At 46.6% G+C, this 13,948-nt stretch overlaps 1 protein-coding gene across 1 annotated transcript in view; it reads left to right on the top strand.

The window, feature by feature from the left end:
• Window positions 1-5,847, top strand: part of KIF13B (kinesin family member 13B) — a 131,788-nt gene extending 125,941 nt beyond the window's left edge. Inside the window, 1 exon segment of the mRNA XM_013128381.3 lies at window positions 648-5,847. Within this exon segment, the coding sequence (XP_012983835.2) occupies window positions 648-940 (293 nt within the window). The 3' untranslated portion in view covers window positions 941-5,847.
• The last annotated feature ends 8,101 nt before the right edge of the window (window positions 5,848-13,948 follow it).

Genomic DNA, 13,948 nt, shown 5'->3' with positions numbered 1-13,948 from the left:
AACAATAGGGGTGATTTTATGTCATTTAAAGAGCTGTCATATCATTTCACATTCCCCTTACAGATGGGAGCGGTCTCTGTCCCAGTACCCAGAACAGTGATGGGTGACAATGTTTGAAGAAGTTAAAGGCAGCATCAGTGTAAAGAAGTTATTCTTTCTCTTCTGTCGAGGTTTTATGACATGGAAACAGGAACTCTTCTCAACTCCAGATTCTCATCAACTCAGAAACCCAAACGTTCTTTTAAATGTCTTTTTTTCCCCTTCCTTCCTGATAGTTGCTGATGCTTCTGTTGCTGAACTGAGTATTTAACACTGTTGGTGAAATCAAAGTATTCCCCTGAACAGTGAGCAGGGAGGAAGAATAAGAGGGAGTGTCCCATTCAGAGTAACTGTGCAATGGCTTTGTCTCTGAGCATCTTTGTGGCCCCCTCTGGACCCCCAGCAACAGCTCCAAGTCCTTCTTATGCTGGAGGCCCCAGAGCTGGATGCAGGACTGCAGAGGGGGGTCTCAGCAGAGCAGAGTGGAGGGGAAGAATCCCCTCCCTTGACCAAGGTCAAAGTGATGCAGCCCAGCATATGGAGAGCACACCATACACACAGAATAAGAGCCATTTCATCTGTCATCTTTCTTTCCTCTCTTGTCACAGGTAAGAATGATGGCTCAATTGGAGGGAAGCAGTATTTCAGATGCAACCCAGGCTATGGATTGCTTGTGAAACCAGGCAGAGTTAAAAAAGCCACAGGATCAGCAAGGCGGCGGAGCACGGGGCTGAGGTTGCAAGGAGGAGTCGCCACTGAGAACAGGAAGAGCAGCAACTTCTCTGGTTCAGCCTCCAACCTGGCTTCACTCACAGCCCTGGCCAAATCAGAAGGAGGACCCACACTGCGAATGGAGAAGAACCAGAAAAATGCAGAGAACAGAAAGTCCTGGGCAAACTGAGACACCTCTGCCCAGAGCAGCGAACGCTGTGTAACACAGCCGAGGGAGCCGGTCTTCTAGCTTCGGGAAGTGCAACCAAGCACGTGAACTTCTAGTCTGTGGCAAACACTAATGAAGGTTTTTTTCCTCTGCTTTGGGTGATTGACATGTTAATTCTTTGCCTTGTCATGGTGCTGGATCTGTGTCCTTCGTTTCCTGTTACCAATTGTGACGCTTCGGGGCATGACCGAATGAAAGCAGCCGGTGAAAGCTCATGGTGGTGGGTGCGTGTAAGCTCTGCTCTCTTCCACCTCTCAGAGAAGGAAGAGATGCATAAATTGTTTGAATTATGACATGGCTTTCCAATAGCTACAGGACACTACCCATGCACTGCTGCTTCTCTTGCTGTGACTGGCAATTCTGAAGAAACCTCCCCAAAATAACAGTTCTTTTCTGCTATTGCAAGATGTGTCCATATCACATAATACATGGTGAAAGAGCAAGGTTATCATGAGTCCAGACAGGCAGAGAAGCAAACATAGATTTTTATTTGGAAATAAAGACACCCCCCCCAAATCTCTTTGTTTAAAAGAAACCACCAATTCCTTGGTTATGTGGCCTGAGCCCAGAGCCTCTTTGGTTAGTGCCCTGTTGTCCCTCTCTTCTGCTGTGAAATTGGCACAATATTTGTAGCTGTTTTGTTGGGAATGGACGAAGGCTCATGACCCCATGTAATAGTTTTAATCCCTTCAGGAAAAAGAGGAGCAAATTTTCCATCTTATCTATTTAACATGCTCTCTCACCATGACAGGATCCCCTCTCACTTGCTCCAGAGTGGCAGCACCTTCTTGTTGGTGCTGCTGTGTGGGCCAAAAGGATTTCTGCAGAGATATCAGCACTGAAGTGCTTTGATGTTCCCACCCAGCCTTTGGAGACAGTTGGATTTTTACCACTTAGGCAAAGTAGAGGGTCGCTGTCCTTGTCACGGCATGAATCCAGTCTATTTATTTGTATTTATTGTTTTAAAGTATGAAATGTTTGCGCTTTACAATCATCCACCACCTGACGTTGCACAGAGGAGCTCCACCAGATCCATACCGAGAATCCATCCAAAGAGGAGGTGCCTCTGTCGCCAGCTAAACCACCCCAGTGGCGCACAAAAGTAAACCTGGCTGAATGGGCTGAGGAGTCGTCCCCAAAACGAACCATCCCTCTTGGAAGTGGGAGGTTTGGGCTGGCTTTTAGGAAAGTTGATTTTATTTTCAGTAACCCTTGCTGTTTTTAACTGCCTGTGCCACAAATGACGTATTGCTGTGTGTGTGTTGTCTATACGTGTGCACATAGCAACATACACACACTCATTTTCTAACGAATGAAGAAAGGCCACAGACTTTTTCTGTTCTGAGCTGTTTATGTCTTATTTAGTCATCCTGGGGGGATTGGACAGCTTGAGCAATAGACATTTTATCTACGTGGGGAATATTTAGGATGCTAAATTAATGATTAAACTTCAATAGGTATCTAGTCGCTGCCCGTGCTGCACGTGGGTATCTAAGTGCCTTAGCCATCTGGTTCAGAGGTCCAAGGGAAAGATTCATTGTCATCAGAGGAGGTAGGGATGCTTAGCGGAGGAGATAATTATGCTGATTTACTGTAATTAATATTATTTATGCAGAAGGAATAAAATTAAAATAGAAACTAATCTGTAGCAGAAGTGGAATGGGTTGCAATGCAGCATGCATAGTACTGCCAGGGATTTGTGTATCCTTTGAGCTCTGTGTGACTAGTTTCAGTGTTTCCTAAATTTTCATAGAGAAACCTTAATATAAAATGTACAGACCAGCTCTTAAAACTATTTTTAGTGTACAGTTTTTCCTTCTTTTCCTTTGCACAAAGCTCCTGTCTGTTCAAGCCAAGGTGATGGGAGAATTTTAGTAGTAAAGAAATCAGATGCTGGGGTTTAAAATTGTAACTGGTTTTATGTACATGACCCCTGCAACAAAGCAGCGTTCCATTTTGGGGTGTGACGAGTCTTGCTGATGAAAAACCACCCGCTAATGAACATGATGCCTCTTGTACTGCCTTGTGAGTTTTCTAAACCCCATCTTTACTGGTTTTTAATTGCACTTTGCTCAGATGGGCTGCAGAAAGTCAGCTACCATGAAACAGCCCCTCACCGATAGCTGTGGTTTTTAGTCTCAGTGTTTCATTTGCTGGATTTAGGGGTATCTTTAATTGATGTTTGATTGGTGGCCCCTTTTGGGGAGACATAAAGGGAAAACCTCTCCAAGTCCTTCTGAAGCCTTTTTCCTTGCACTGCTGCCTCTGAAGACTGGAGTTCTGTGGCACATAAAGGTGTTGAAGTCACAGGGGGGAAGCAGTTGGGTTAATAGTTCACTGTTTATGCCACCCACTATAAATTCCTGTGGCTGCGTTTGTACTACAGCCCTGACCACCTAAGGGCAGATTTCAGTGTTTGCACATCTGGGGCACATGCTCAGAGGCTGCAGGTGACTGGAACAAGGTGGATTTCCTCCTCCACCTGCCCTCAGTCGTGTCACAAAACCATGCTGGGCGTATTCAGAGGGGTTTGAAATATGGCTTGGACAGAGCATACTTGCTGCCTCCTCTAGGATAACTTGTCCTGGAAGCAAATGTCTTGGATGTAGCTGGTTTGTTTAAAACATCAGTGGATGATCAGCATGATGAAGTGCTCTGTTAAGGGAGCGCTGTGTTGACCTTGGCAGAGGGAGGAGTTTACTCATAGCTCTTTTGGTTTTTACCATCTCATTTGACTGTTGAAACTAAGCCTCTCTTCAAATTCCACCCTGGCACCTGCCCCACAAATGAAGCCACCCTGACCAAACCACGCCAATGTGGCACAAGCTCCAGAAAGCCCAACAAGTCAGATTTGGCCATGAGGATGTTCTTGGAGGAGTCTGTCTCCCTCCTGCCCACCGCAGCTTTCCTGGGCATTCTTCCGAGGATATTTTCCAAGATTCCGGCACAGGGAGTGCGCATCCCTCCACTCAAAGCCATCTGTTACTTTGCACCAGCTAAGCCAACTAACCAGAAAGCAGTTTAAAACCATAATGAAGGTAATATATATCTATTTTATTGTTGATAGCATTAGAAAAGCTCTACGTTCAGCACAGAGGAGGTGCTCTTAACTGGGAGCACCAGAGACTGGGGCTGGCGTGTTGATAGCTATGCATATTTTCCAAGATTCTCATGCACTTTATAAGGGGAAGAAGAATATTGAATGCAGGAACGGTGACTTGTAGGAAGTGTCTCCTCTCCTGTGTCTGCTTGGTGATGCCAGGTTGCTTTCTTGAACCATGGGTACGTCTTGGATTCTGGATGTTGAAAGTTGTGTTGGTGGTAGGAAAGGTGATGGTCTGAGCCTGGGTCTGCAGCTCTGCACAAGTATTGTGGCATTTACTCCAAGTCAGCCAAGAGGATGCTTTCCAGGGGGACTTCTTTGGGTTTTCTCGAAGCAAGCCAAGACCTTTTCCTGTGTTACATTCAGCTCTCTCATGGTGTTTTGATCTCTGTGCCCCAAATCATCTTTCCATTCAAGGGCCTTGTCTTTGTGCTGTTTAGTGGTGTAGTTCAGTTGAGGAAAGCTAACAGAAATCAGTTCTGTGTGGTAATACTGCCCAAGTCCTTAAGAAGAGCATTTTGCCAGCATTGAGGTGGAAGCTTCCCTCTGCTGCCTGTGTGGAGGGAAGTTTGACACTTCTTTGCTTTCCTATGAACCAGGAAACCCATCTCATTCCTACCTATCTGTTGTGAAAACCCATACAAGAAGTGCTTGTGTGTTGTACAGACCTGTTTGTGCAAGAGAGGAGCTGTGGTTGAGTCATTTCTGTGTTCGTGCTTGTGCTGTCCGTATGGCAGTACTGCCAGATCTTTGCACAAGAGGCTGAGTTTTCACAGTGCCTTATCCCTGGGTCAGCAGCTGATGCAGCGAGGGGCTGAGGCCGTCCAGCTTTCAGGAAAGGGTGAGTGTGAGAAGTGAAGGTGCAAACTGGACACTGCAGAATACTCTTGAGCTGGGGTGCAAGTGTCTTGTTCCTGGATCTCCTTTATTTGTGCTTTGGTTTCTGTGCTCTCCATCCTCCTCCTAAAACACGGTCATGTTTTTCACTCCCAAGAAATGCTTGGCTGCTGCCATCTGCCCCTGAGCACTGGGCACAGCTGGGTTCATGGAATCACAGAATGGTTTGGGTTGGAAAGGACCTTAAGGCTCATCCAGTTCCAGCTCCCTGCCACAGGCAGAGACACCTTTCACTAGAGCAGGCTGCTCAGGTGGCAGTGGAGCCTCCTGGCACAGCCTGGCTGAGCCTTATCCTGGCTCCAGCATCTGAGTGCCACAGCAGAGGGAGCAGGGACATGGGTTGAGGCTCCTTAAACCCAGCAGGAATCAGGAGTGCAGAGTGGTGGGGATGCATTAGAGACATTTTATCACCCTCACCTGCTCAGCAGGAGCGGGGCTGCTCTCCCCTTGGGAATGCCTTCCAAACCCATTCTGAAGCTGACAGAGGAGCCGTGCTCCAAGCAGCAGCCGGCTGGGTGTGCACCAGCACATCCCTGCCTTGCCTCAGACATGGTGGTGTTGGTGCTGTTCCTGTGCTGGGGCTCGTTCTGTGTTTTCACCTCCATTAACACCCACTGTGTCTTGGGAGAGTCTGTTCCAGCTCCTGGTTGTGTTGATTGCTGTAAATGTAGTGGGTCTGTATATAGGGAGTGGCCATTCAGGCTGTGGTGTTCGTGCCCATCCGTGTACTTTCAATGAGCTAAAATCCAAAGATACTTTGTAATGAGCTGTAAAGTTTTTAATTATTTCTGTACAATACTAAATGATTGTAATATTGTATCATACGTGCGATGCAGCCTGCAGCACCGAAATAAACGTCTTCTTTAGAGCCCCTAGGACTGTGCTTTGTTAATCCGGGTCCCATCACCAAAACCTTTAGATGCGCTCGCAGCCCAGTGATGGAGCAGCATCACCCCAGGGTGCTGAGACCTGTTTTGAACAAGACTATTACTCGGTTGTCTCCAATTAAGGGATCTTCTGATCCATGCGAAACCAGTGGGTTTTTCCTTCCCTTCATCCCCCCTTCTCTTTGATGGCTTGCAGCCATTGGGATGGGGGAGTCACTGCCTGTGGAGCTTGTTTTCCCTATTCTAGAATCATGGAATGGTTTGGGTTGGAAGGGACCTTAAAGCTCATCCAGTTCCAACCCCTGCCCCGGGCGGGGACACCTTCTACTTCTACTAGACCAGGTTGCTCCAAGCCCCATCCAACCTGGCCTTGAACACTGCCAGGGATGGGGCAGCCACAGCTTCTCTGGGCACCCTGTGCCAGGGCCTCACCACCCTCACAGGGAACAACTTCTGCCTAAGAGCTCATCTCAGTCTCCCCTCTGTCAGGATAAAGCCATTCCCCCTTGTCCTGTCCCTGCAGGCCCTTGTCAAAACCCCCTCTCCAGCTTTCTTATCAGTCCCTTTAGACATTGGAAGCTGCTCTAAGATCTCCCTGGAGCCTTCTCTTCTCCAGGCTGAACAAGCCCAGCTCTCTCAGCCTGTCTCCATAGCAGAGGTGCTCCAGCCCTCAGAGCATCTTTGTGGCTTCCTCTGGACTCACTCCAACAGCTCCACGTCCTCCTTACATTGGGGCTGCAGAGCTCAATAAATAAAATACATTTATTATGCTAAAACAAAGAGGCAGGGATGTGATCATGCTCCCCCTGTGCTCTCAGGCTGCTGGACCTCAGACTGGACAAGGAGTTGTTGCTGCCAGCCCTGCCTTCAGTCCCTGTAGGGATTGGTGTTTCCTCTGTTCCTTCCATTCCCCTCATGGGCTGTAAAACTGAGCTGCCTGCAGCCCCCTGAACCTGGGTAAGTGTCCCAGCACTTGGGATCAGGGAGGATGGGTGCCAGCTGGGATGGGGCAGGGAAACCACTCATGGTGTGGTGAGTGGGGAGGGAGCCGGGATGGGGACAGCTCCTTTGGAAGAACAAATCCTCCTGAGCTTGGTCCTGATTTTGGTGTGATTGATTGTTTATTTTAATGCGATTACAACCTGGCATTACCTGACCCCCCCAGGTTTGTGCAGCTGCAACAAGCAACGGATGAGCAGAGGCGGCCCCAGGCTCAGCATCTCTTCACAGTGGCCAGTAAGATGTAAGGGTGAGGAATGGGTGTGTTTATGGGCAGGTGTCCGGGGTGAGTAGGAACCATGAGAGGGTCTGAAAATAAGAAACATCCTCTGAGGAACCACGTGCTCTGTCTGCGGCAATGGGATATTGCAGCCATTCCTGGCATGACCCTGATGTTATCCTACAGGCACAGAAGCCCTTGGGGGACCCCTCACCCCCAGCTCATGAGCAGCCAAAGGCACCCACCTGATGCCTCAGGGCAGCAGCATGCCCTTGAAACTGCCTCCCTCATTCCCATCATCCTGTTTAGCAACACCTATTTCCAAACCACAGCTCCATGGTGGAGCTGTTGGGGTTTGCTTTGGGTTTTTTGTGGCTGGTTTTGCTTCATTTCATTTTGTGGGTTTTTTTTAAGGCAGCAGCGCTGTGTTGATCCCACAATCCCGCTGAAAGTCATTTAGCAAAGGATATTTTTATCGGTGTTGTCTTGCAATCAGCGCACGAAAACGCAGCTGCCTTTTTCTCCCGTTTTAAAGCCACTTCCCTTTAATGTTTTACCTCCTGCAAAAAGAGCCCCGTCCTTGGCTGAAGCACAGGAGCCGTTTGAAGCGCCGGCACTTTGTTCAAGCCTCGCTCCTCGCAGAAGGTGGTTGTAACACCTTCCCCGCGCCGCAGCCGCGCGCCGCTCTCTGTTCCTCAGCCAAAGCCGCTTTTAAAAGGGCCCCCATCAAAACGAGCTGGGGAATAAATATGAAAACAAACCACAAAGAACACCTCTTCCCTGCCTGCCTCTGCATCGCTGCCGCTTCCATTGTCCTCACTTGGCTTCAGGCCCTCTGCTGCAAGAGGCGAAGCCAGTGGAGCTGATGGGCTCCAGGGGTGGTTGGATTCCTCCTTCAGGGGAGGGAGAGCAGGAAGGCAAGAGGATGGGGGGAGTCTGGCTTGACACCGGCTGAGCTGCGCGAGGAGCTGCTCTGCCACCAGCTCAGCAGCATCCAAAGGGGGAGTTTTGTTCACCCCTAGACACCCACTTGGGATGTATTTATGTTTTTCTTTCCCTTGTTCATCTGGTTCCCCAGGGATTAAAAAAGGCACAAAATGGGCTGGAAGTGGAGTTTTTTTGCAAATTCCAAGCCCCTGTTGTGTTTGTTTCTCCTTTATAGAAGATCTCCAGCCTGAGCTTTTCTGCATCCCTGGTTTTTGTCTCTGAAGCAGGGTGAGGGCTTCATCTTTCATCCTCCCCCCAGGGGCCATCTCTCCTTGGGAAAGGGCTCCCTGTGTGTTCCCAGTCATGCTGGGAAAGGCCCTCTCAGCATCCATCCTACCTTCTACATCCCCATGCTTGCACATCCTACTGCTCCCCTCCAAGAAAAGGAGCTGGGGGACTTGGCACTGATGGGCAACTCCAGTTACCAGTTCCTTCATTAACAGCAGTGTTGCTCCAAGGGCTCACCCTTACTGTGGAAATCAGAACTGCAACGTGTTGGGAATTCAGTTGTGAAGAAACAAACCTTGATGAAAAACAGCTCAAAAGGCACCAGCTCCCCCTGGTTGGAGCCCCCCCCAGATGCTCAGCACAACCTGTCAGGAGGAATGGGCACCCAAAGCCTCCTCCTGCCTTTGGCTACTCCAAGTTATGTTGCTGCTCATTACTTCACCATCTTTTGGGGCTTATTATCAAAAGGCCCTGAAGTCTCCTCCCTGCAGACTTCCAACAACTCCTCTAGCAAGAGAGCCACCCCCTTCCTTGGTCATCATGTTCCTGTATGGATGTGTACTTGTGACAAACCCAACTGTGCTCAGAGGAGGGGGCAGCACTCTGCTCATCAGCTCTCCTTTTAGTGGAAGGAGCCTCCAACACTGGACCAGCGCTCTAAGGCCAAGGGATGCAACTGCTTCTGATGTACCTCTGCCACCTTCATCCCTCTGAGACCATCCTTATGCAAAAGGGAAGGCACAAGAACTCCAGTGTTTCTCAAGGGAGTTGTATTTTGTACCTTTAGTAACTGCTCAAGGCACATTTTAGGTCCTACATGCGCCCAAGGACCCCCTTGGCTTTCCCACCCAGGCTCAATAGACAGAAAGGACGAGGAAGGACAAAAGCAGCATGCTGGAGTTATACATTTTTATTTTCTAATAGGTACAATACTAAAATAAACACAAATTAAAAAAAAGTTTTATTAAAACAAAACTGTACAAAAAAGCAGTTATACTACATTTTAATTACAGAACAGTCTACTGTCCAAAAGGCACTAATCCAGAATAGGAGATACAATGATACAGGACTCATTTTAACTATTTTAATCAATACAATAGAGCACTTGTTTCTCTGTCCATTCACGTATAGAAACAAGGACTTTTGCTACAGTCATTACACATTGTTATAAATATGAGCCCTACATGTAAAGATGCAGTATCGCTCTCCCTGGGCCAGGATCCAAACAGTGTCAGAAACCAGTAAAATGAAAGGAAAATAAAGGAAGAGAGTAAAGGACACGGGAGAAGGAGTCAGGTCAATACTTTGCCCTTTTGCAGCACTTGCCTGAGGGAGATGTGAGGGGTTATTGGCTCTCACCTGCATTTCAGAGATGGGCACATGGACACACATAGAAGGACCCATTTGCCTTGATGGTCTACAGCAAGCCTGTGGTGGGACAGGGAGGGGAACTGCCCTCCCTTGTGCCCAAAGCTTTGCATTGTTTTTCCTACCATGTTCTGTCTTAACTCTCCTTTGATTCCCCTTTTCCTGGATAGTTCTTCCCTCTATAACAGATAAATAATGATTCCAAGGGATAAAAGCTATTATTTTCCTCCTTGCAACAAATGAGGGAGCAGACCCATGGGCGCCTTGCAGATAAAAGCAGTGATCTGGAGAAGATCTGGAATATTCTTCTTAAAAAATCAGTGTCTTTACTGCAAGGGCATCAGGCCATGAGAGGATGGACCTTGCCCAGTACAGCTGCTATGACTGTTCTTACAGCAAAGGTCCAGTGGTCACAAAGCCACCAGGGACACACATGGCTCATGTGAGCTCCTGGGATGGAAGGACACGTTTGAAGTGGCACATGGGAAGTTACAAACTGTTACCTTCTCATAGCACCTTCCAAGAAGCAAACCCACACTTCAACAACATGCAGAGAGCTTTGGAAAACCCGAGTTCCCTGTGGCACCGTCCTCCATCTCCCTCTGTGGTGGTGTTACCTGAGATTCACTCCCCTGCCATACATAGTATTGCCTCCCTGGTGCCTTTTTTTACCATAAGCAACTTAACCAACACAAGAACCATTCTCCCTCCCAATCTATCCTACTTCTTCACCCCATTTATCCCTCAAAATCTGAAGCTGAGGACCAGTAGCAAAGATCCTACAGACGGTGTGGAGAACACCTGTGTGCAAAGCCACCAAGCAGCACAGGATTATCTGACATTACTACTGGGAGCAACAACACAACACACCCACTAAATGCCAGGGTGAATTATAGTCTTTAAGCTGAACAAGCAGCCCTTACGAAGATCAAGACCTAGGCATGTTGGTGGGTTTGATGATGATGGTGTGTAGCGTTACCTGACTCTTTCATGGTGGGAGAGGGATACTGCACCTTTAAAACAGTGTCATACACATAAGACAAAGACAGGCATCTGGATGTTAACAAAAATAAGTAACAAAGAAATATGATTAAACAAAATCTCTTCTCACATCATCCTATACTACATCCTCCTTCTGCTTAGCAGAAAATTGTACGTACACAAAAATACAAATACACAATTTTGTAGAACAGTCTGATTTTAATATATTTATATATATTTATATTTATATGAGTGGCAGGTTAGTTCATTATATAGAGCTTTTTGCACTTTTGGCTCATATGCAACAAGGCTTTATAAATTCAGCTTTAGCTTTCATTCAGGTTTTATAGCTTCTTGAACATTTGTTTTCACATTTAAAGCAGCATCCAATTTGCAAGAGGAGTTGGTGGTGGCTACAGCAAGGATCAGGTCAAGAGGTTATTTTGGGACGAGGTGGGGGAGGAGAATATACATTCCAGTGTGTGTGTGAGTGTGTGCGCTAGTGCTCATGTAAAAAAGAACAGACTGTGAACGTACAACTCTAGGATACCATGTTTACCTCTTGAGGTAGGCAGAACACCTACAGCAGATGAGACACAGGTGCCGTTTCATCGGGGCACATAGCAGGAGAAACAAACACACGCGTGGAAGATGCCAACACAGGACACGCAGGGACACGTAAGAACCTGCCGGTACATTGCGGTGACTGGCCGAGGTGGGATGCAGCTCGCCTTAAGCTACTGATGCACTTGGTAGACACGGGAAGTGTCCATAGGTGACCACCCAACACACACAGTACCACCACTGCACTTGCCCCCTCTGGGGATGCAAGGCTGACACAACCCCCCATGCTCCCAATCAATGTGACAGGGGAACAAAACTAAGACACACAAAAGTCTGAAGTGAAAACTGTGACTCCCAGGCGCTTTGATGGGGTTTTGCTTCGCTTTTTGTGAGCCTCAGATACTGTTCCACCATCCTCTCGCTTCTAGGCTTGCAACACTCACTACTACATTAATCCTTTTTTCAATTACAACCACTGCTATTGACAATCACTTGGTTTAGGGAAAAAACAATCAGTTAAAAAAGGCATCCCTAGAGCAGGGTGACGGTACGGCATCCAACAGTCCGTCTGTGTTACAGGCTCCACAACTACTTTATTTTCATTAGTACCCCAGCAATAGATTCACATTTGATCATTGCTTATATCAACACCCATCAACATCCTACAAGCTAATTTTCTCTTCTCTGCAAAAGAGATGTCCTTACAGCTTTTCTTGCCAATAGTAATTTCCTAGGCTTTCCTAACTCATATGTTATTAAGTTGTCAAGAGTGAAAACAACATTTTGTTACTAATGAAAAATAAAACATCTACATATGGATTGCTTTCATTTTCTGAATCCTTAAGTGGTACTAATACATCTTAATAGTGTTATTTCCTTTTACTATGGTCAGAAGAAACTCTCCTTTAATGCAATTCTTTAAACTAGCATTGATATCTCTTTCTTTTTTAACCCACATAAAATTCTTGTGTATGCTTACAAAATTATAACCACCTGCCAAGAGTTACAATTATTTGGACAAAATGCTTAGCAGGTGCCACTATTATAAACCTAGAAATAAGTAAGAATATAGGAGGAAACCGCTTCTGTGATCCCAGAAAGGGATGATCAATATGCATATTAGTTTTTTCCATCCGGAGTCTCAGACGTATGGTTACTGAGAGGTGCATATTCAACGCACAAACCTATTTCCATCTGCAATCCAAGAGGCAGTTTCCTGCTGAATTCTATCCAAGCTTCCCCCCTGTTTACCATCCACTCCAAATCGGAGATTGCTGAGGTTTGGCTGAGAAATGAGATTTAAGAAGATCCCCACAACAGACTGAAAACTGAGGGGGAAGCATGAGGAAGGAGAAGAGATTTCCTTCCAGCAGGATTCTGCAGGGCTCCGGACTCCCACCACTTGGCTGGAGTCAGGTGTGCGGAGGGACTGTAGGGAGGGCTCTTTACTTAAGAGGGAAATGAGGTCTAATCCTACTCCTCCAGCTCACTCTGGAGTCCTGTTACTCACTGAGGCACTTCTTCAATTGACACTAAGAAAAAAATAAAACAAAAAATAAAAAAGTACTGCACATATTTCACACTTCCCAGGCTTTCATCAGCCTTGGGAAGATCAGAAAGACCAAGAGGGAGGCAGCCAAGGCGATCTGTCACGAAAACAGTGCCCCCCCTGGACACAACTGACTTTTATTTGTCACCCTTTGATAGAACAGCAGTTCTATTGAACTAAATCTAGTTTAATTTTTTTATTCCTGTATTATTTTTAAAGTAAATGCCTGTCTTTATGGTGGTCCTGTGGAGCGATGGCATCGCTTTATCCTTTCAGATCTGACATCTGATGTCCAGCAAGACACGGTGCTCTCCTTGTTCAAGCCAGCAGCAGCATGCTGAGTGTGGCGCCAGTGCGGGATGTGCTGCCCACAACCCTCCAGAACATCTCTGATGGCAAATGAAGGAGCGTGAGCTATTGACAAGATTTGGAAAGACATCCTTAACAGTATGGGTAGAGCCAACAGCCAAAGGCGTTTCTGCTTTGGAGTTCGTATTGCAATGGGTGATGAAATGGAAAATACATCCCTCTCAAAAGAACAAACAGGACTCTGGCCACACAGCAACTAGAAATGAGTCCTGAGCATCAGTTCAGCACACGTCTCAAGATGATACCTAAACTTACCCAGAAACCAAAAACGAACAAGCAAATTCAGTGGATGATACCAAAAGGTGGGAAGCTCAAACTCCAAACTCTGTTTCCATTATAATGTTTCAAATTATAATTCTTCAAATCTAAAACAACTTTAAAAAAATCTAGTAAAAAGCTACTCTGTCTGCAAAAAGTGATCCCAAATGCTGGGTGAATGAAGTGACAAGGGGAAGTATCCTTCAGTAAAGCTATGCAAATCCATGCACCCCATCGTAAACCCTCACATTAAAAAAGAAGGCAACAGCCCGCCAACCAAGAGAAACAACCACACCAACTATGACAGCTTCCAACACCAAGTGCCAGCAAGACAAAATGAAATGAAAGAAAAACACACTACTGCCTTGTTTGTCTCCATCAACCATAGTCCAACACCTTGGAACTATCTTATTTTATACAGGAGGCTGCAAGTAAAAACCCTGCTGTAATCTGATGGAATTTATGAGCTGATTTTTGTTTCTGAATGGTCAAAGTAGAAAGAATTTTTCATGTTTATATTACACTGCAGACAAAACAGATTTGGACTGCAAGTAAGCAA

The sequence above is a fragment of the Melopsittacus undulatus genome, chromosome 3, assembly GCF_012275295.1.
Source record: "Melopsittacus undulatus isolate bMelUnd1 chromosome 3, bMelUnd1.mat.Z, whole genome shotgun sequence".
Taxonomy (NCBI): domain Eukaryota; kingdom Metazoa; phylum Chordata; class Aves; order Psittaciformes; family Psittaculidae; genus Melopsittacus; species Melopsittacus undulatus.
This window is presented reverse-complemented; position numbering and strand designations above follow the sequence as displayed.